Raw genomic sequence first — 21,051 nt, forward strand, 5'->3', positions numbered from 1 at the left:
GATGTCGAAGAAGCAACCGATTATCACTCTTTCTACCTATGAAGCTGAATACGTAGCTGCTACCTCATATGTCTGTCATGCAATTTGGCTAAGAAACTTGCTGAAAGAATTAAGCATGCCACAAGAAGAGCCAACAAAGATGTATGTCGACAACAAGTCTGCAATAGCTCTAGCAAAGAATCCAGTATTCCATGATAGGAGCAAACACATAGATACCCGCTATCATTACATAAGAGAGTGTATTGTAAGAAAGGATGTGCAAGTGGAATATGTGAAGTCACAAGACCAAGTCGCTGACATATTCACCAAACCACTCAGGCAAGAAGACTTTGTCAGATTAAGGAACACAATCAGCATCACAAGACAAGATTAAGGGGGGATGTTGAATTGTAATCTTGTCTTGGCCGAAAGATAATGGATCTAGCCCATGCACAAAGAAAGATCTATGCACATGCTAGAGAATTCTAGCAAAGTTTAAGTTGGTGGAAGAGTCTAGAAGAATGGTGAGGATTCCACCAACATATAAGATTAATGTAGATAATTCTAGTTTAGGAAGGTAGTGGAATTATCTAGATATATCTAGCATGATGTTTCCATGCTTCTCCAATGTTCCATCCATGCCTATAAAAGGAGAAGGCATCCACACCATTTGTAACAACCAAGAGAGCAAGTAGTGAGAAGTGAGAAGAAGCAACAAAGCTTCTAAGAGTGTTTGAGTGTTTCCTCTTGTACTAAGTTTGTAAGTGAATAAAAATCTTGTGTAATACTTTGAGTATTCTTTCTTTCTCTTGCCTATCAATTCCGCTGCATTACATTCTTCTTGGTGAGATAAACGTCTCCAAAGTAGTGAAGTCTTTTTAAGCCCCAACACAAACTACCGCAAGTCTCACCTAAAATCCAATCTGAGTTCAGACTCTCCCTTCCCACTAACACCATATCAAAATTCTGGCAGGCAAAGCAAAAGGGTTTCAAAGTCAGTCTTCTATTTCGCGATAGTCCCTGGACAGCAAACTCCACGGCTCCGCTTCCCTTTCTGCAACATCGGGCTCGTTCTGTTCCTCGTTTATTTGGACTTGTTTTACTGTATTTCGTCAACAATTTCGTACCAGCAGCTAGGGCGGACGGAATTTCATCATTCGCCTTGACGGAATTTGAGGGTGGCGATGATTGTTTGAGGGTGACAATTTCCATTCTTTTGCCAAAATTGATCGGTATGAAAACCTATGTGTACCCAAGAAAAGTAGTTTCCCAACAACTCAAAAAACGTAAGCAAAGCTCCGTAGTCAGCATACGGCGCGTCTTAGGTAACTTCCTCCCCTTCCCCAATCCGATCGACATGGCAACTGCCACTTTACCCACTTCCCCCAAAAATAACCAAACCCATCTGTATTTACTCTTTTTACCACAATAATCACTCCAGCTAGGATTTCTCATGCGAAAATAAAAAAACTTGGAAACCAATTGGGCAGAAAGATCGCTTACAAAATACGGTACAGCTTGGAGTCTGAGTACCTCAATACTCTCTGCCCACCCAGCTCTTCCTTTTCAAATCATAGGTATATATATTTTCAGGTTTGTCACTTCCTCCCAACCACCACATACAACAGAAACTCATCTCTTTTTTTTTTTGTTTTTTTTTTCTCTTGTAATTTTTTGGTTCCTTCTCCCACCACCGCCACCCGCCGTCGCCTCCTCGGTCTCTCTGCCCCTCTCTTTCTCCTTTCATACTAGAGCATACTACAGCCCCAGAATCCCAAAAGGATTAAAAGGTTGCAGTAAATACCATCAGAAAGGAGGAGAGGCCTCTGTGATGCCCTAATGCCTCTATCCATCCAAAAAATTACGAAGAACAGAAACAAATACAAATACCATACCCCAAATAAAAGCCAAAATTACAGTCATATGTGATCGGATAGGGGTCCCACAAAAAAGTACATAATTGCGTAAAGTTTTTGTTGTCTTTTCTGTCTGGGCGTGATATTGACTGCTGGGCCAACCAGATTCTCCGTGGTGCGTTTGCTGATTGTGATTTGACAATGACACCCAACAGCAACGACGGCATCAATATCAATGGCTGTTCAGTGCTACAGAGCCAGGAACTGCTGGAGTCCAGAGGAGGCGACGGAGGTGGTGGGCTCGTGGTGGTGGGAAGCAAAGGTCTGAAGAAAGGGCCATGGACGGCCGCTGAAGACCAGGTTTTGGTGGAGTACGTGAGGAAGCACGGCGAGGGAAATTGGAACTCGGTGCAGAGGAACTCGGGCCTCAACCGGTGCGGCAAGAGCTGCCGCCTCCGGTGGGCCAACCATCTTCGCCCCAATTTGAAGAAAGGCTCCTTTTCCCCCGACGAGGAAAGGCTTATTCTTGAGCTGCACGCCAAGTACGGCAACAAATGGGCTCGCATGGCCTCTCAGGTACCTACTAATTACAAAATGCTTTTGGAAAAAGTAACTTTTATTTTTCATCATTTCATCTTTTCGCCTGATTTCATTTCTGGGTTTTCGATTTTTGGTGTTGCAAATAAAACCCATGTTTTTGTTTTTTCAAAAAAAAAAAAACAAACAAAATGCAGGAATTTGGCTGCTTCATTTCTTCCTTTCCCTGCTTTTAAAAAAGCAGGTTTTTTTTTTTTTTTTTCTGCAATTGCTTTCTGTTATGAAACAAACATTCAATTAATTTTGCTTTTGGTTTTTAGTTACCTGGACGAACGGACAACGAGATAAAGAACTACTGGAACACAAGGGTGAAGAGGAGGCAACGCCAAGGATTACCATTATACCCTCATGACATCAAGCAATCCCAGTATCCCTATTCCCATTCCCATTCCCATTCCCATTCCCCACCCACTTCTCTAACCATACCCAACGGAGTACTAAACCCACCCACCACCCCCACCGAAAACTCCCTCCACCCCAACACCCATAATTCCCCATCCCCAAGTTTTTGCTTCCAAATCCAAAGCCCTACGCAAACCCACCACCACCCCCACATCCCTCCGCTCTCCCCAACTCCTCCGTCTCTCTCTCCTCTCTCCTCCCCTCACCAACCCAAACCCACTTCTGCCACTTCCCTCCCCCTCTTTGACCCTACCGCAACCGCCTCCACCCCCTCCTTTACCTTCCACCGTCCCGCCCCCATCCTCGGCGCCCCACTCAGCCACAAACGCTACCGTGACTCTGTTGGATATTCCCCGCCGATCTCCCCCGCCCCGCAACGGATTACTTCGATTCTGCGAACTAGTTCGATGCCTGACATCGCCTCCTTTCAGTTGACAGCTGCTGGCACTAGCACGATGCCCGACATGTCTTCCTTTCAGTTCCCGAGAACTTTCAACAACCCTTTCCCGCCAATGTCGCGGACACAGTTCGAGTACTCCGACGGCTTGTTGTCGCCTTCCGGCTCAGTTTATTCAGTCAAGTCGGAGCTCCCTTCAAACCAAGTTTCCCAAACGCACTCCGAGGTTACCATTGAAGCCAAGGTAAGCTCGACAGTGGCGGCGGTTTCAGCGGCCGATGAGAATAATGGGCTACTGGAAAACTTGTTACAAGAGGCTGAGGCATTGGCTTGCGGTGGCAGCGGCGGTGGTGGAAACAATAATTCACGGGTGAGAGGAAATGGGATGTTGGGTTCGTTTGATGAGAAGCAAGTGTCGGATGGTTATGGCCGGTGGCTGCAATCCACAACCTCGATGGGTAGCTCATTATTCGGTGAATTATATTTTTAATTTTTATTAATTAATTTCTGTTGCTTTTAAATACCCTGGTCAATTGTGTGCATGCAAATCAATTTGTCAGGCAAATCTGCGCTGTTCAAGCTGTGATTTTTTACTTCTTTCAGAAGCATTAATTCCCTGTTCTTCTGATTTAAATTTTTTCCTAATTCTAATTTAAGGGCTTATGGTGAATGATCAACTAAACTAGGACATAATAATTAAAGGAACTCTTAAGTAACATTGTTTTAGATTATTATTAATATTATGGTTTAATGGTGCAATATTGACCCTGCTTCTAGATTATTCTGAACTTTATCTATAAAGTTTATGGGCCTCTGAGAGTTCGGAACGAGGAAGTCTGAGATTACAGCTCATCTTATGCTCATCCTTTTATTACCTATTTGCCCAACCTAGTTCTCTTTCTCCCTCTCTCTCTTCCCTAAGAATCAGTTTTTCTTTCTCAACTTTTTTGTTGATTAATCTGCTTATCATAAATAATTGACATTTTTTCGCTCTATATACATGCAGAAGCAAAACCAATCCATGATGATCACCTGAATTCAATGCCTGAAGACTTGTCAAAGCTGTTCAGCTTCATCCCTTCAACCGAGCCGCTCTCTGATTGGTATAGCGACAGCGGAGAACTCTCCAATGGTCACTCTTCCGGCCTGACGGATACCAGTTTGGATTTTGACATGCAGCACATGGCTTCGTTGTTCCCTGTTACTGCCACAGGAGAGCACGGGAGAGCCTCTAGCTCTTGGGATAACTTGCCTGGGATTTGCTGAGGATGGTTCCATCTATATACACAACAAAATAGTATATATAATTATATATTATAGAGAGTGAAATAAAAGCTCTGATGGCTTAATTAAAAGAGATTGTATTTTTTTTAAATTCGTTTTCCTTGATGGTGTTTGTTTTCATCATGGTTGTCAACTTGTCATTGTCTTCAGACTTTCCAGACCTGGTATTGTAATGTTAATTTATATCTATGTAGAGAGCCGAGCTTTGCTGATAGATAATAGTATTCTACATTTTTTTTTCTTCTGACAGAAAGATTCTCTCTCTTCTAAATTCTCTCCTCTCTCCTCATCTCCCACTTTTCTCTTTATCTTTTTTTCTGTATAAAAAATCAATACGAGATGACGTAACTTAATATGAGCATTCAAATAGGAGATGATTGGAGGGCAGAAAAAATGGGAAATGAGAGAATCCAGATTCGATCAATAATGGATCCTACCTTATTAATAATAGATGTGACAAGTTAAGATTATAATTTTAATTCAATTTCGAAGATAAATTAAGGATTGCATTAAACGAAATTAGGTTGCCAATATGCTTTAATGTTTTACCAAATTGGAAGTTAGCTTCTAAAGCCATCTCCAACCGAAGGCTGGTCATAAAGCTCGTTTTAGCCCTCTGGTCCTTCAAGAAATTAATATTTTAATGAACAGTATAGGGTCATATTTGCTTCCATCTCCAACCAAAGGCCAAAGGGCCATAGGGCTCGTTTTAGCAGTCACAAAAAATCGTCTCCAACCGAGGGCCAAAGGGTCATAAGGCCAAACATAATTGATTATTTAAATTTAATGTTATTTAATGTTGTTTCATATTGTTTAATGTTGTTTCATGTTACTTAATTTAATTTAATGTTGTATAATGGCTTAGGGAAGTTATAGGAAAAAAATAGAATTTAAAAAAACAATTTAAAAAAACTGTAAAAAATAAAAAATAACGACTAATTGACGTCAGCTAGCCATTGGATTCAAAAATTTGTTTAAGAATTCCTGTCAGATATAACCGACAGGATTAATAACAATACTGTCGGTTATATCCGACAGCAATTCTTAAATTTTTGGCCAGCCTTTTGGCCATTTCAGATTCCATGGGGCCCACGAGCCATCTGGCCTAGCCCTCGGTTGGAGACGGTTTTCGGGCTATTTTCAGCCCTCTGGCCATTTGGACCCTGTGATTGGAGATGGCCTAAGTCTAACTAAGATTTAGCACCTATTCGAGAAGGTTTTACCTGTACTCGTGAGGAGAACATCGAAAGCTATTCCGATTTGAGATCATCAACATGTAATGTAACCCATTACTAGTTTTGATATATAGTGATTTAGTACGTGAAATCTTCCATGTGACGGGTTATGAAGTGCTTCAAGACCCATTTGACTTAATCCAGAAAGTCTTGTTTGAAGTTTGCACATTTCATAAGCTTATGATAGAACTGCTATTGTGATAACAAATTTTCGTCATCTTCAGGTTTAATAAAATTGTACCTACAAAGTAAGTAAATACCTTTGATCAACGATTAAAGCCATGCACGCCCAAGAGGTGAGAGGAGGGGTTTGACCAATGGATCTGATGCCTAAGTCAATTTCTCTAAAAAAAAAAGAGTTTAGCACTTAATTACATAGCAAAAACTTATCAGAATTTGGTGAATAAATTGTATAGTAGTTGGGGTAAGGGACTAGATGGATTGAATCGAAGGCTACTATTGAATTTGTAAGGTAGAGAGAACATAAGTTCATTAAAAGCAAAAGAAGAGAAAGTGTGGATAGTGAGAGATACTTATGGGGAGAATGGTGGAACATTAGAGCAACTCCATCATTGCAAATGCCCCCTAGGGCAAGTCACTATTGAATAGCCTCCAATGAACAGTAACTGCTTTCTCCACCCATAGCCTTGGCAATAGGCAATAAAATATTAGTAATTTTTATTTTATAAAATAATAAAAAATAATAAAAAATAATTTTATTTGTAATTTCATATATGATTTTTAATCGGTTTCGTTGTATCACGTGTCATTAAATAAAAATTTACAACCCAAAGTATTTGAGAAAATATAAAATAATGGTGTAAGTTGGAAGATAATGATAACATATTTATAGAAAAATTAAATCATTTTTTATTAATTTTTTACATTTTTTTTAAAATTAATTTTTTACATTTTTTATTAATTTTATATTGTGGCTGACGTCATTAATTTTATATTGTGGTTTACGTCACCCTGATGTTAGCCTTGTGTCACGTGGCCTTCGACCTCTCGTGCTGGCAACTCGTGCCGGGCTTCTCCCTCAGGCCCACTTGAGCTCAATCGCCAGCACACGCTGGACCAAGTTGCTTGGGCTTTCTAGCCCTGTTTAAGAGCCGCATCAGGCTCTTGCCCATAGTGGAACTGCTCTTACAACCGTTGAATTCGAAGTGATGAACCTCGAGAGATTCGTTCATTTGACGGTTGCAACCTCTCGGAAATGTAAAAAGCACTCGCTCGGGTTTCGTGCACACATGATGTAACGGCTCTTCGTTATTGTGTCATAAAGTCATGTCTCTCGAGATCACATGCCTAAATCTAAAATGACTCTCCTACCAAACGAGTCAAATTTTAAACCTAAAATTTAAATTTGACAGTTTATGTGGCATTTTGACATATTTTCATATTTTACTCTCCACCCGATACGTCAAATTAAACTATTATTTTATTACATTATTTTTTCTTTTTAATTTCTATCTTAGGCAAGTTCTCTCACTCCTCACGATCTACAAGACTAGATCTCATTTCATTTTCTTAGGCAAGTTCTCTGCCTCCTCCTTCCACTTCTTCTGGTATTATTTCAAATTCCACGCACAATTACCCAACAAAAATTCAACCTTTTTCCATTAGCTCCAAACCAAATGCATTAACTTCATCTGCTCCATACAGCTTCAACCAGCCAAAACTAAACCCGACCCATGTCAAGGAACAAGTTCCTCCACCTACCCAAGTTGATCAAATCCCTGGAATCTGATTCCAACTTCGGATAAGAATCATGGTATGGTTCTCAGAGAATAAGAGGGAGGGCAAAAGAGTAATTAAGAGAGTGTATGCAGAGAAGATATAAGAGAGAACGACAGTATGCAAAGGTGCTTGTACAGTCCCTTCTCCGAAGCAGTGGGGGAGCCACATGGAGACTAGGGTAGTCCAAGGCCCATCCTGGAAATAAATTTATATCTATTATGTAGTAAATTTTGCATTAATGTGCATGTGGTGTGTTGGTATGTCAGGTTTTAAAGGTTTCATTAGGTCCTGGAGTCGATGCTTGCTGATGGAAAGTTACTTTTTGGTATTTTTTACCAATACCATATATAACTACCCTTCTACTAACATTCTGATTTCTTTTAAACCAATTTTTTTTTTGTTAGTTCATATAAAACAAGGTATATATATTCGGGAGGAAGATTGAATGATATTAAAAAAAAAAGTATTGTAATAATAGCTTATTTTTTTGTTAGTTCATATAAAACAAGGTATATATATTCGAGAGGAAGATTCAATAATATTAAAAGAAAAATATCCTAATAATAGTTTGAGCTAGTTATAACATTATTATCAATGTTGTGTCAGATGTCACCACATGTTCTATTTACTATGACATCTCTCAATACTAATTTTTTTCATACAAATTTTAAAGCTCCATCACTCTTGTTTTATTCAAATTTTCCATGATATTACTAATTTTTTTCTAATTTCTTTCATTAGTTTAAAGGCCCATCCTGACATGAATTTCTAGCTCTGCCATTGCTCCGAAGCTATCTTATTGTTGCGGCCATTTATGAAGTCACCTGCGAGATTTTTTGTTGTCTTCGTCTTCGTCTTCCTCAACTTCGGCGCGTTTGTGTGTACATGCCTTCTCAACTTCCCTGTAACTCTATCGTTCAACAATCAAATAATAAATGACATTAAAATATTAATAAAAGACATTTAATAATTAGTAAAAAAAATTTAAAGCTGCTGTCAAATTTGACAGCAAGCTCCTTTGCTGCCATTCCATGTCCTGCCATATAGGATTTGGCTTATATGGACAATTTGACATCTCCTTTGGAGATGCTATAAGGAGCCAGATCAACATGTGTAGAAAATTCTGAACATCTTATTCTAATTTACTTCGAAAAGGATGATCCTAGGGTAAATATCCAACTTCAAGGGTATCGGCCCTTACGAATCATAGTTAGGGGCATTTGTGATACAATGAATATTCACTAGTTAAAGTAAGGCAGAACAAAATATGAGTATCTTCGTAGTTTGGTCATGGACTAAACGGCTCCAATCAGGTTGGGCAGCACAAATGGACCAATGATATCACCACACCCAGCTGGACTCCAGAATGGTAAACAAGGCCTGCAAGTCTTGTCAAGAGTGACCAGCTTGTTCCGCAAGTAATTGAAACCTGGTCTAATTGTGGATCAAATTGGTTTGATATATTCTTGGAGATTCCTACAATCTAGGGATTGACATGTGCCACGAAGTAATCACAATTCTAGTAGACAATAATATATTATGCTAGATATTTTCTAGGATTCTCCCGGTTTTATGCGGATTCACTATCCTAGAGGACTTTCTCTCGATCAGTATAAATACACTCGTCTACGATTCATCAAGGTATCCGGATATCGTGCAGTCTGCATAGTATATTGTCATAGCTTGAATTCTAAAACCCTTTTACTCACTTGATCGTAAGAGATCTCTTGGCCAGTACCCCATCAGTGTCTGAGAATTCATGGTTGTTTCACTAGTACAAAAAAGACTTTGCGCGACGTAGGACCGTCATCGCACAAAGTCAAAAATACGTTGCCTAAAAATTAGCCAAACGAACCTTCGTCGCACAAGAACCGTCGCGCGAAGGCAGTGAAGGAAGGGTTTACGCGACGCAGTGCCTACCTATGTCGCACAAAGCTACTTTGCGCGACGTAGGTCCTGCGTCGTGCAAAGTAGATTTGCGCGACGTAAGTAGGCACTGCATCGCGCAAAGTAGATTTGCACGACATAGGTCTTGCGTCGCGCAAAGTAGCTTTGCGCGACGTAGGTAGGCACTGCGTCGCACAAACCCTTTTTTTTTTTTGTCATTTATATTTTTTTATTTAATTTTTAATAAATATTATAATTAAATTCTCAACAATAATTAATAAACCAAGAAAAAGTAATTAATTATAGAATATATGAAAATTTACTTTTGTCCGAACAAAAAAATAAAAAACTTCAAGTCTTCTAAGTTTAATACATCATGCTACTCAGTATCGTCTGGGCGAAGTGGCTGGGAAGTCGAAGGTGGAGCAACATTAGGTGCTGGCATCGTCGGGATTTGGAGGCCGGACATCGCTAAGGCCTGAACAATCATATTCATCCTCTCGTCCTAGGCCCTAATGTGGTCGCCTTGGGCCGCAACCTGACCTCTTAAGGTTGTCACTTCCTCCTTCAAGGAATTGACCTCTCCTGTGGACAATCTGGAAGAAGAGGCACCCGTTTCACGAACCCCCGCCTTCCCCGTACACCGAACAACCTTACCATGACGACGACCGAACTTCTGATCCAGGACCTCAGTCACGATCTGAACATCTGCATCCTTGGGTACAATGACGTCCTCGATCGGGGTCTCTGGGGGAAGCTGCGATGTTGCTTCTTGGAGAATAGCAGTGCTCTTTTCCACCATATCACCCTGTAATAATAAAGAAAAAACATATAATGTTTAATAACAAAATATAAATAATATTTGAACGATTCATAAAAATAAGAAAAATAACAATTACATATACTTACATAAAGCTGGTCACTGTTTTCATTGTTGGGATGAACGTAAACATGCTTGAACAGGTCAATCTGTGGGAACTTAGAACCCTCCTAAAGAAAAAAAAAACATTAAGAAAATTTTATTAATCAATAATAAAAAATAAATTGTATAAAATTTCAAAATTAATATACTTTTACCTCACGTCGTGCCTCAACCCTATACGAAAAGGGCTTCGAACCGGAATGGTGGAGAAGTGTCTTTGAGTCCCGAGCTTTCTTGCCAGCAACAGATTTCTTCTGTTAAACATACAATATACATGCTAGTGCGACTATTTGAAAGAAATTATTAAAAAAAGCTTAAATAAAATAACAAAAACAATAAATTATTATTAAAGTATTATATACATACCACAAATTTTGGATCCGTAAAATGTGTGCAGAGCCACTCCTAATCCTCTCGCCGCTCCTTATACTCGAGTGGGCAACCCTGTAGGCGACCAATCTCCGGAGATTCCCATAGCTGAAAATGCTTGTGAAGAACACTCTTCCAATCTTTGTACCGACTTGCTAAGGTCTCGTCTAAGTAGGCACTGACCTCAGGGGATATGTCCTCCATTTCAAAAACGACCTACAAATATGAAAAACAAAATGACAAACAAAATGACCATGTATCAGAATAATTGACTACTAGTTTATAAGATATTGATAAAGTTTGTCGGTTTACAATAATAACTAGAATCTTAATTTGTTAGGAAGCAAACAATATAATGTTTATATTCTGAAAGATCTCAAGAGTGGGGTTCTGATCTTTATATATACTTTACCTAAAAAGAAAAAAAAAAGTCATGCATGTACAATTTAATGCAATTCCATAAAGGTAACCTATTGCATACATGCATTTCATATCCCACTTTAACAGTCAGTTAATCACGTTGGCTTCCAAATAGCTGTTACTAAGGACATGCTCTAATTTTTACAACCAAAAACCAAATTACCCCTTAAGATGTGAGCTTCGTTAAAGTAATTTACAACATCATGCCTGTTTAAACTGGTTGTGCTTACAATCCAGAAGTAGTAAAACTGACATAATGAAAATTATGCTGCTGCAACTACAGAAATCAAATTGTGTAACATGTTTATGAGACTCTTGTCCAACTGCAACCCACTAAGAATAGCATGTAGTAAGCATGTCATTTCTAAATGACCCAACAAATATTAGCAGATTCAAAGAAAAACTTCATAAGAAGGTAAGTAAATGTGTAGAAAGTGGTTACAGTAATATACAGGAAGCTTACAAAATTATAAACAATTTTTATATACAGGATCATTCATACTAGTTCGGAAAGCAGTGTCAAACCTCAGCTTCACGCAAGTGTCAAACCTTTAATGTTCAAACCATAAGGTTAACACTCAAATTATTTATCAAATTCCTTTCCTTAGCACAATTTCTCAACAAAGGATTTAACTCGACTATTTAAGGCTGCTTTCGTAGTTCACTTTAATAAATAAAACCAGGACAACAACTAAAAACAATTCACTATCAAATTGAGGCAAAGTCAAGAACCATACATAGGACTCGCTCGGTAAAAGATCGATTATTTGATTAGTATAGCCAATCCCAAGAAGCACTTAATGATTAAAACAAAACAGCATGTATAGGCATAATGTTTAGGTATCACGATGCTGCTCAACCAGTGGATACTATGGATCAGGTTAACTGATGCACAACACAAGCAAAGCAATGTACTAGAGACAGCATGCATACTCACCTAAACACTATCATAAATCATTAAGCAAGGACGTAGACCAAAACTAAAAACCCATAAATATGCATCAGATAAGATAGTAATCATTCAACCTAACCAACATAATCATTATTTTAACAATGGTTCACGGAATTATTTTTCAGTTTCCTTCCTAGGAAGCATTCAGACAACAAAGAACAGTGCCGCAAATCACTGAAATTAACCAAAACTAAAGGACCACACCTGCTCCCAATTATGAATAGAAGAAGAGTGTGCAAAATACATGACCAAATTATTCACCACAACAATACTCGGCTATCAGGTGCAAAACAATGAAATGCACCTGATTTCTCTTTCCCCCCTACATTTTCTTAGCAACCAAACATAAATTGAGAGAAAGATCTTGACTTTACTAATCAAGATGATGGCCCTGCACTAGTTTAAGCAGAGAAAGATGTTGACTTTGCTAAAAATTAATATACTAACCTCCAAATTGTCTCGCACCAGGGTCCTCGTCTTCTAGGGAATTTTTGCCCAACTCTCCCACCGCATAGGACAAAAATTCCTAATAATAAAACCACAGCAATTAACGACGCTGTTATGCTGCTGTGAGGTAACCGCTCCACGATGTCGCTCATCATACGCAATCTTGATCAAGGAGGCAAACATACGTACAAGCTGTAGCTCCTTCAACATTCGATTGGGCCCCCTGGTGTTTTTTTTAGCTGCCCAAAAAAACTTAAATGGTAAAAACCCTAAGCTTAAATTTGTACAGAAAATTCGGCAAAACCTCCCCAATCATAAAAGTACCTTAAAACAGTAATTCACAACCCGCAACACATTTTCACAATCATAAAAGTAATAGTTTTGAAATGAAAAAAAAATGCAACGTAGTGAGAAATAGAAAAAAACTACCTGGTTGGGAGGCCCCATCCTCGATTTTGGAGGACGAGGAAGTGTGATCAGAAGGCTCCGGCTCGCGGCGGCGCCAGTGAGGACGCCGTGCACTGAGGGGCTGAACTGACATTGATGACGTTGATGATACGGGCACCTGGGACGTCGTAGGAGTAGCCTCCGTAAGGGGTGTAGGCTCCCCAATCAATGGAGCACTCACGCTTGGAGCACTCACGCCTGGAGCACTAGATGCTGATAATGCAGGAGCTGCATTGGACACACTCCGACGACGAGTGATCAATTGCGACATCTATACACTTTATGAACCATAAAAATATAACATTAGAAACTAATCCTTTCTTGCATTTGAAACTAATAAAATAGCAACCAAAGTAATATAAGTAATTAAAGCAATAATATCAATACAAGAATATTTAAACTAATCCTTTCTTGCATCTAAACAAACCCTAAAAGAAAATCACTATAGAAGGATCAAATTAGTTAAACCGTGGCAATATGTGTATTTTGTGAGCAAAAATGATAGATTTTTTCACTGATTTGTTCCACCTCATGAAAGGTTTAGAATAAACTTTACATGGGATATGTGGGTTATAATGCAACTGCTCAAAAGTACAGTATTTAAATGGTCGGGTCCTCCACTGCTTAAGTCTTTTCAAGTAAAATTCTCATCTAAGGTAATACCGTAATAGCTCGAGGTAGTGGGTTAAGCAGTCAGGCATATCATATATAAGTATGTGCATCACATGTTTTCTAGTTTCAATCCCCTATGAAAAGTTAACACTTCCTACAAATCTGGAAAAACCATATGCAGGGCTCATTCTTCAGAACAAGAATACAGGTTTTTCACAACAACTATCTAAAAGAACAAGATATTCCAGAATACATCTAACATGCATGAATACTATATGCAAGTCAATGCCAATTAAATAAGCAGAAGGAAAATTTCTGAGGTATTTACCTATGGGTTCATGTTATCCCGAACTCACTCATAATATAATTAATTGACAATTTAGTCTGGGATGTAACAGTTAGCATCATATATGAGCATTATTATGCTGCTACAGGACAAGAAAATCATAATGCTCAAAAGACTTTGCTAGCATAATAGTTACAAATCTATAGCAGGATCTTTCCATGTTTTAATTCAAAGTAAAACAAATGGTGGTAGGTCAAATTAAGTTCGAAGCTTGGTAGCACCGCTTACTGAAATTCGAAGCTTACTTTCGTTGACAAACATCAAACCAGTCCTAGGCATCTCTCAATAAACAGACGTCCTTCTTTTATTATTATCAAATTACAAGTCCTAAATTGCAAGTAAGCCACTCCTGTTCCATTTGTAACAAAAACCAAATGAAATTTACGGGTAATGAACTTTACATGTCCTTGTGACTGAGATTTCCCTTTTGAAAGAAAAAAAAAACCCAGAAAATGAGTTTAACTTGGAGAAGGATGAGCTAAGTGTGGATGTGATGACTGATGAGTGAAAGAAAAACAGTTTAAAAGCTATGATTAACACTTCATTAAGAGAGAAAGATTAAGAATTTCACCAGGAGACTGACAGATAACCACCACCTCACAGCCGATGAACACGCCCTGTGAAGAAGAAGATCAAGATGCTATATATATATATATATATATATATTTGGTTCAGAAATATACAAAATTAAGTTGAAATTTTGTAATAGGGACGACAGAGTAAAGATTCATGCTTGTAAGGTTCTTCCAGAAAACCCACCACTGTGCTAATCAGAACCTCAAACCCTATCAACTGAACAAAATCAACAGACCCACATAACCTCAAACCCTCACAAATCCGAAACCCTATCAAATCAGAACCAACATCCAATTTTATCTGGAGATTTCGACAAAGTACTCAGAAATCAACATGCAATTTGACCCTAAACCCTAAATAACAAAAACCCATCGAAAATGAGAAATCCTTACCTTGATTTTGGGACCCTACGTCGCGTCGGCTTCGAGATTTGGGGGTTGAAGGTTGCGAAGAGGAGAGAGAGGTCTATGGGAAAGAGAGAGAAAGAGGGAGAGATGCAGGTCTACGTACGGGAAAGAAAGAGCGAGAGGGAGAGATGCAGGTCTACGTACGGGAAAGAAAGAGCGAGTGGGAAGAGAGAGGTATACGGGAAGAGAAAGATCTATGGGGTTCAAAAGGTTGCCAAACTTGGAAAATTGAAAACAAGCGCCTATTTTTCACTATTGGAGCGCCAAAATTATCACATTGGCGCGACGTAGGTATACAAATTGACGTCGCGCAAAGTAGTTTTGCGCGACAACTACATTAAGACGTCGCGCAAGGTTTTTTTTTTTTTAATATTATAAAAATTACTAAAAATGTGACTTTACTTCTTTCAAATTCAAATTTATTTTACATAAACCCCACAATAATATATTTTTCTAACAAAATCTCACAATAATTTTTTTTTTACATATATATCATTAAATTTCTTAAGTGTTATAAGTAAGGTATTAAATATCGGTAATATCAGTAGTCCGAAAACACGGAAATATCGATGGAAATATCGGGATAATATCGATATCGATAAAAATTACATGGAAACCACGAAAATTGTAAGAAAAAACTTGGAAATTTTTATTGAAACTTTGCAGGATGTTTATTTAGTCAATTATCTATTAGTTTATCACAAAAAATTGGAAGGAAATGCATTGCATGATGGATTTAACATTATCAAGTTGATTATATAGCGAGCTGACAAACATTGTGAGTGTAGAAAATATGTAGTAATTAATGAAAGAAGTCTAAACACACCATAATCATTTATATATAATGAATTAGTACAATATTTTACACTTTAGTACCACATAGAGTTCCTATGAGGTTCAAATTTTTCACTATCTTCATCATCTCTATGTGTAGAGTGAATGTATTGTGAAGAGTAGTTATCAAATGATAAATCCCCAAAATAGTTTTGCATGTAATTGTTAACATGCCACCCATATGGATCCGAGATTGGTTGAGGTTGTCCATAAGAAAAATCATTTGAAGATTGAGTCTGGGATTGTTTCCATGAGTCGCTCAATTCCATCCCAACAGGAATGGGATATGAAGGGTAGGGAAATGGTTGGTTATGAGTATAACCATAGTTACTACTTTCCCTCCAACAGAGTCCGAAGTTTTAGATAACGAGTCATCTTCTTGACTTGACAAAATCCCCTTCCCTCTTTCTCTACGAGTATAGTCCTTCCCTATGGCACCAATTCCTGGTCCTGCCTGCCTACTTCCATGGTCATCATCCTGTGTTGCATGCGTGAAGTTTGCCTCACCAGTGAAAGGGCTCATAAATCCGGGAGGTGGTCCATAATAGTTTCCATATCCACCACCACTACCTCCAGCTTCACTGTATCCTTCATCATTCCCACCTCCGGTGGTAGGTGAGTCTCTTGATCTTGTACTAGAGCTATCATTAGTATCAGCACGATGTTGTGGTTGTGTAGGATTGGAAGAATATGGAATTCCAGTGTTTCTTGGTCTTGGGCGCAAAAGTTCTTCCAAAGAGTTAGCACTGCTAGATCCCACCTCCTCCTCTAATACTCTTTCTACATTTGTCCCTTCATTACGTGCTTCTTCAGCAACTCTAGGAGCTGGGTTGCCTTCATCATCATCTAAATGAAAAGGTCTAATCCATTGATAAAGTTGATTACCGTCTGTATCATCATCTTCACCAACAATATCAAACACATCTAGTGGGTCACCACGGTCGACATGATCTATTTCTGCTTCCTTATCTCGAATTTGAAGCTTCATGTTGTAGTAGCAATAAACTAATTTTTCCAACCTACTGTGAGCCAACCTATTTCTTTGCTTTGTGTGTATGAGTTCAAATGTGCTCCAATTTCTTTCACAAGCAGATGAGGAAGCTGTTTGTGATAATACTTTGATTGCTAACTTTCTCACAGTTGGTGCATCGGTCCCATACATGATCCACCATTCAGCTACAATGAAAAACAATGTTGATAAGCCTAATAACTCGAACAAATTCTATTATAAACTTATAGTGAAATATGTTTACACTCACTAGGAGACATTGTTGTTCGAGCAGCAATTGATGTTGGTTCTCCAAAAGTTCTTCTTGCATCTTTAAACCATGTTAGCTGAATTCAATAAATCGTGTTAGTTTAATCCAACAAAGTAATTATTATAATTTAAGTAATTGTGTACCTCATTTCCAAATTGGCCAACTGCTGGTGATGCATGGTCTAATTTAGAGTATACATTATGTACAACACGTATAAGGGTACCATCATCTCCAACACCGGGTCTGTATTGGTATCGAGGATTCAAATAATATGTTGTTCAAAGAAACACATACTCTAATAAGAGAAATAATACTTATGCAACTAAAGAAATGAATTGCAAATTATGACATAATTTATACCTACTGCATGCAAATCGTGGTATAATGTTTTATACCATCGGTCTTCAATTATCTTTATGACCCACCTTGCACCATGTTTTCTTTCCAATTCATCCTTCACTACACGCATCAACTCATATACTGCCCCCATAGTAGGATACACTTCTGTGTCAACAATCCGTAAAACCTTGTAAAGAGGTTCAAACACTTGGCACACATGTTCTGATTGAGTCCAAAAAGCATGATCAAGCACTATACTTTCCACCATACGACCTGTATTTGAGCGGCTGAAATTGTGGTTGGCCCAATCGTCACTAGTGAATAGTTACTTCAACCCTGCTTTTTTCTTAAGTAGGTTGTCTAATGCAATATAGTTGGTGGCGAATCAAGTGGTAGCTGGACGAATAATTTCTCCTTTGCAAAATTCACGCATCTTTGCCAACAACCAACCGTGATTGTAAATATAATTTGTGATCGTTCTAGCTCTTTTGACCACAGTAGCAACATTCTTTCTCTTCCTCATTGCCTCAAACATGAGATCAATACAATGTGCTACACGTGATGTCCAAAACACATTATGATACTTCATTAACTTTTTTCCAGCTTTGACAAATGCAGAACCATTGTCGGTCACGACTTGGACAACATTATGCTCTCCCACTTCCATGATTGCATCCCTCAATAATTTGTAAATATACTTGTAGTTCTTTATATGGTCTGAAGCATCAACAGACTTCAAAAAAATTGTCTTTCCCTTGGAGTATACCAAGAAGTTTATGATAGACAATCTGGTCGGGCCGGTCCATCCGTCACACATGATTGTGCAACCATTAGTTTCCCACTTTGACCTCAACTTGTTAACATACTCGCCAATGTCTTTACACTCCATATCCAAATATTTGTTTCTTATTTCATAGGGAGTGGGAGGTTATACTCCAACATCGGCCTATTGACATCCCACTACCATATTTTTGAAATGATGTGATGATGCTTTCTCAGCAGGGACATTTTCATAGATAAAGAACTTGCTAATTAGACGCCCCATTCCCTCCTTCACATTACCTCCAGTGAAATAACCCTAAACACTCTTTTGACGTGCTTTGGATGACTTATATAAACTTGGGGCTATTGGTGGTGTTGGTTGTGATTCTCTAAGACTGCCTCCCCGTCTCATTTGTGCACCACCACTTGTCCCGGAACCTTGTGCTCTATTAGGAATTTTATGAAGGTGTTCTCTTTCCCATGCTGACTGTTTGGAGGCACGTAATGCTTGTTTCAAACTGCGTCGTTCTTCAGGTCCCATGTCATCATCACATTCGTCCTCATCGTCATCATCATCACTGTCAACCGCTTGGCCAATGACTTCTCCTCGTAGCCCAGCTCGAATATTTTCCATTCCATGTGTTATCTTTTCCTTCTGCTGTTTTTTATTTTTTAATAATGTGCTGATGAATGCCTTCACTTCTGGGGGGACATTATCGCATCGTTGGACATTTTTTGCTGGATCTAATCCACTAAGATGGTACTTAAGTCGTGTCACTCCGCCACTCTTCATTACCCGACCACAATATTTGCAAATTGTGCCATGTTTGTTTCCGTCTATTGGGTCTCCATGTTCCCAAGCTGGATCACGTTTAGTAACTCCATTGGACATCTTAAACGTACCTATATTTATTTTTCATGAAAATTAGACAATTATTTTTTGATAAAATAAGAGAACCTAAATAATAAAGTTATTCTACAAAAGAATTAAATACGAAGTAAAGAAAATGATTGTAAAAATTTAAGTAATTGTACAAATAATTTGGAATAATAAAACCTAATACTAATGAATAATAATCCAATTTGATAAAAAAAATAATCCTAATATAAAACATGGTGATGAATAATAATCCAATTTGATAATAATCCAATTTAATGAATAATCCAATTTGATAATAATCCAATTTAATGAATAATCCAATTTAATGAAGAATAATTCAATTTGATAATAAAACCTAATATTAATGAATAATAATCCAATTTGATAATATAAAAAAACCTAATATTAATGAATAATAATCCAATTTGATAATAAAACCTAATATTAATGAATAATAATCCAATTTGATAAAAAAATAATCCTAATATAAAACATGGTGATGAATAATAATCCAATTTGATAATAATCCAATTTAATGAATAATCCAATTTAATGAATAATCCAATTTGATAATAATCCAATTTAATGAAGAATAATCCAATTTGATAATAAAACCTAATATTAATGAATAATAATCCAATTTGATAATAAAACCTAATATTAATAAAATAATAAATAACATTAAACATATTAAAATTATCCTAGGGAATAATTATACAACATTACTTAATTACTTAAAAAAATTAACATGTAATTGTTAACATTACTTAATTACTTACAAAAAGTAACATGCAAGTATTAATTAATTAAAAAAATTAACATACGAGTCCACACAAATTTATTTGTTGTTGTATAAATTACAATAATATAAATATAAGTTTGTAAACTTACCTTAAATATGGAACCCTTTGTGTTCAAGCTTTGGAATGGATTTGGAATGGCTTTGAAAATGGTAAGGGAAGAAGAAGAAACGAAAATGCTCTGAATGCCTCTGATAATGATACTCCACCTCTGATAAGGTAAAAGAATTTAATAGACAATGGCACACTGTTCTGCATGTGAAAGAATATCACGGACTCATAGTGGCACACGGTTTCATTATAAAAGCAGTATTATTTGATGTCCATGGTCTGAAACTGCAAAAAGTTATTGACATATTGTGAAATCAGTCAGGCATCTCAGATGAGATGACCCAACCACACACACACACAGACATGACACCACACATGCACACAACACACGCACACTCACCTCACACGCATACAGTCTCTCTCTTAGACTCTTGAACCTTCTCTCTTCTCTTCTCTGACTCTGATCTCCTTTTTCCCCCTTCTCCATTCTCCTACGGGCCACAACAAACACAGATCTCCCACGTCTCTTTATCCTTCTCCCACACACACACACACGCACAAAGACCTAAGGTCTCTCGATCCTTCTCCCACTCCCACATATACGCACAGAGACCCACATCAGCAGATCGACTTCTGCTTCTCCCTCGTCGCCGCCGCCGTCGTCTCTCTCATTTCTCTCTGCACCGAGGGTCCGAGACCCACATACACACACGTACACCCATCATCATCACAGCAACCTCGTCTTTCTCCCTCTCCTTCTCGTCTCTGCAACTCGGCGAACTCCGGCGAGGCCGTGGGCTTCTGCTTCTCCCTCATCGCCGCCGTCTCTCTCATTTCTCTCTGCACCGAGGGTCCGAGACCCACATACACACACGCACACCCATCATCATCACAGCAACCTCGTCTTTCTCCCTCTCCTTCTCGTCTCTGCAACTCGGCGAACTCCGGCGAGGCCGTGCGTGTCGACTCACTTTCCGAACACCTCCGACGGTTTCACGGCAAACTTCATATATAAAAACATTCATCTCGTCTTCTATTTCATTTTCATACCTAGATCGGAGTCTAGGGTCCTGTTTTACAGTCAGCCGGAGCTTCTACAGCTTCGGCGTTCTTCTCCGAGCAGGCCAGTTCCGATATTATCGATAATTTCGATAATATCGTGATATTATCGATCCCGAAAACCATTTGTATATTGAAAAAAAAATTGGTTCCCCTAAAAACCGATAATATCGGTGATATATCGCCGATATT

At 38.2% G+C, this 21,051-nt stretch overlaps 1 protein-coding gene and 2 long non-coding RNA genes across 5 annotated transcripts in view; 2 read left to right on the top strand and 1 right to left on the bottom strand.

Annotated features, from left to right (window-relative positions):
• Positions 1-21,051, top strand: part of LOC139189175 (uncharacterized) — a 99,088-nt gene that overhangs the window by 54,992 nt on the left and 23,045 nt on the right. The gene's annotated exons all lie outside the window — the stretch shown is intronic.
• Positions 1,931-4,734, top strand: LOC103448485 (transcription factor MYB97-like). The gene is made up of 3 exons (XM_008387744.4): positions 1,931-2,411; positions 2,693-3,704; positions 4,238-4,734. The coding sequence occupies exons 1-3, from the start codon at positions 2,037-2,039 to the stop codon at positions 4,495-4,497; spliced, it is 1,647 nt and encodes a 548-aa protein (XP_008385966.2). The 5' UTR covers positions 1,931-2,036; the 3' UTR covers positions 4,498-4,734.
• On the bottom strand, positions 9,652-15,103 carry LOC108170858 (uncharacterized). Of its 3 annotated transcripts, XR_011572819.1 has the most exons (9): positions 14,975-15,103; positions 14,861-14,933; positions 14,464-14,509; positions 12,917-13,162; positions 12,488-12,710; positions 10,666-10,884; positions 10,455-10,553; positions 10,287-10,367; positions 9,652-10,185 (listed from the first exon to the last, which is right to left on the bottom strand). It is a non-coding gene; the product is annotated as an uncharacterized lncRNA (long non-coding RNA). The 3 variants fall into 3 exon arrangements; XR_011572818.1 differs by lacking the exon at positions 14,464-14,509 and having other exon boundaries at positions 12,488-12,726; positions 12,917-13,212; XR_011572817.1 differs by having other exon boundaries at positions 12,917-13,212; positions 14,861-14,976.

Source organism: Malus domestica, chromosome 11 (genome assembly GCF_042453785.1).
Source record: "Malus domestica chromosome 11, GDT2T_hap1".
Classification (NCBI taxonomy): Eukaryota; Viridiplantae; Streptophyta; class Magnoliopsida; order Rosales; family Rosaceae; genus Malus; species Malus domestica.

Coding starts and splice junctions, on each gene's coding strand:
- LOC103448485 (XM_008387744.4), top strand. CDS start 2,037: ATGACACCCAACAGCAACGACGGCATCAATATCAATGGCTGTTCAGTG. Junction 2,412..2,692: donor GGGCTCGCATGGCCTCTCAG/GTACCTACTAAT, acceptor TTTGGTTTTTAG/TTACCTGGACGAACGGACAA. Junction 3,705..4,237: donor GATGGGTAGCTCATTATTCG/GTGAATTATATT, acceptor ATATACATGCAG/AAGCAAAACCAATCCATGAT.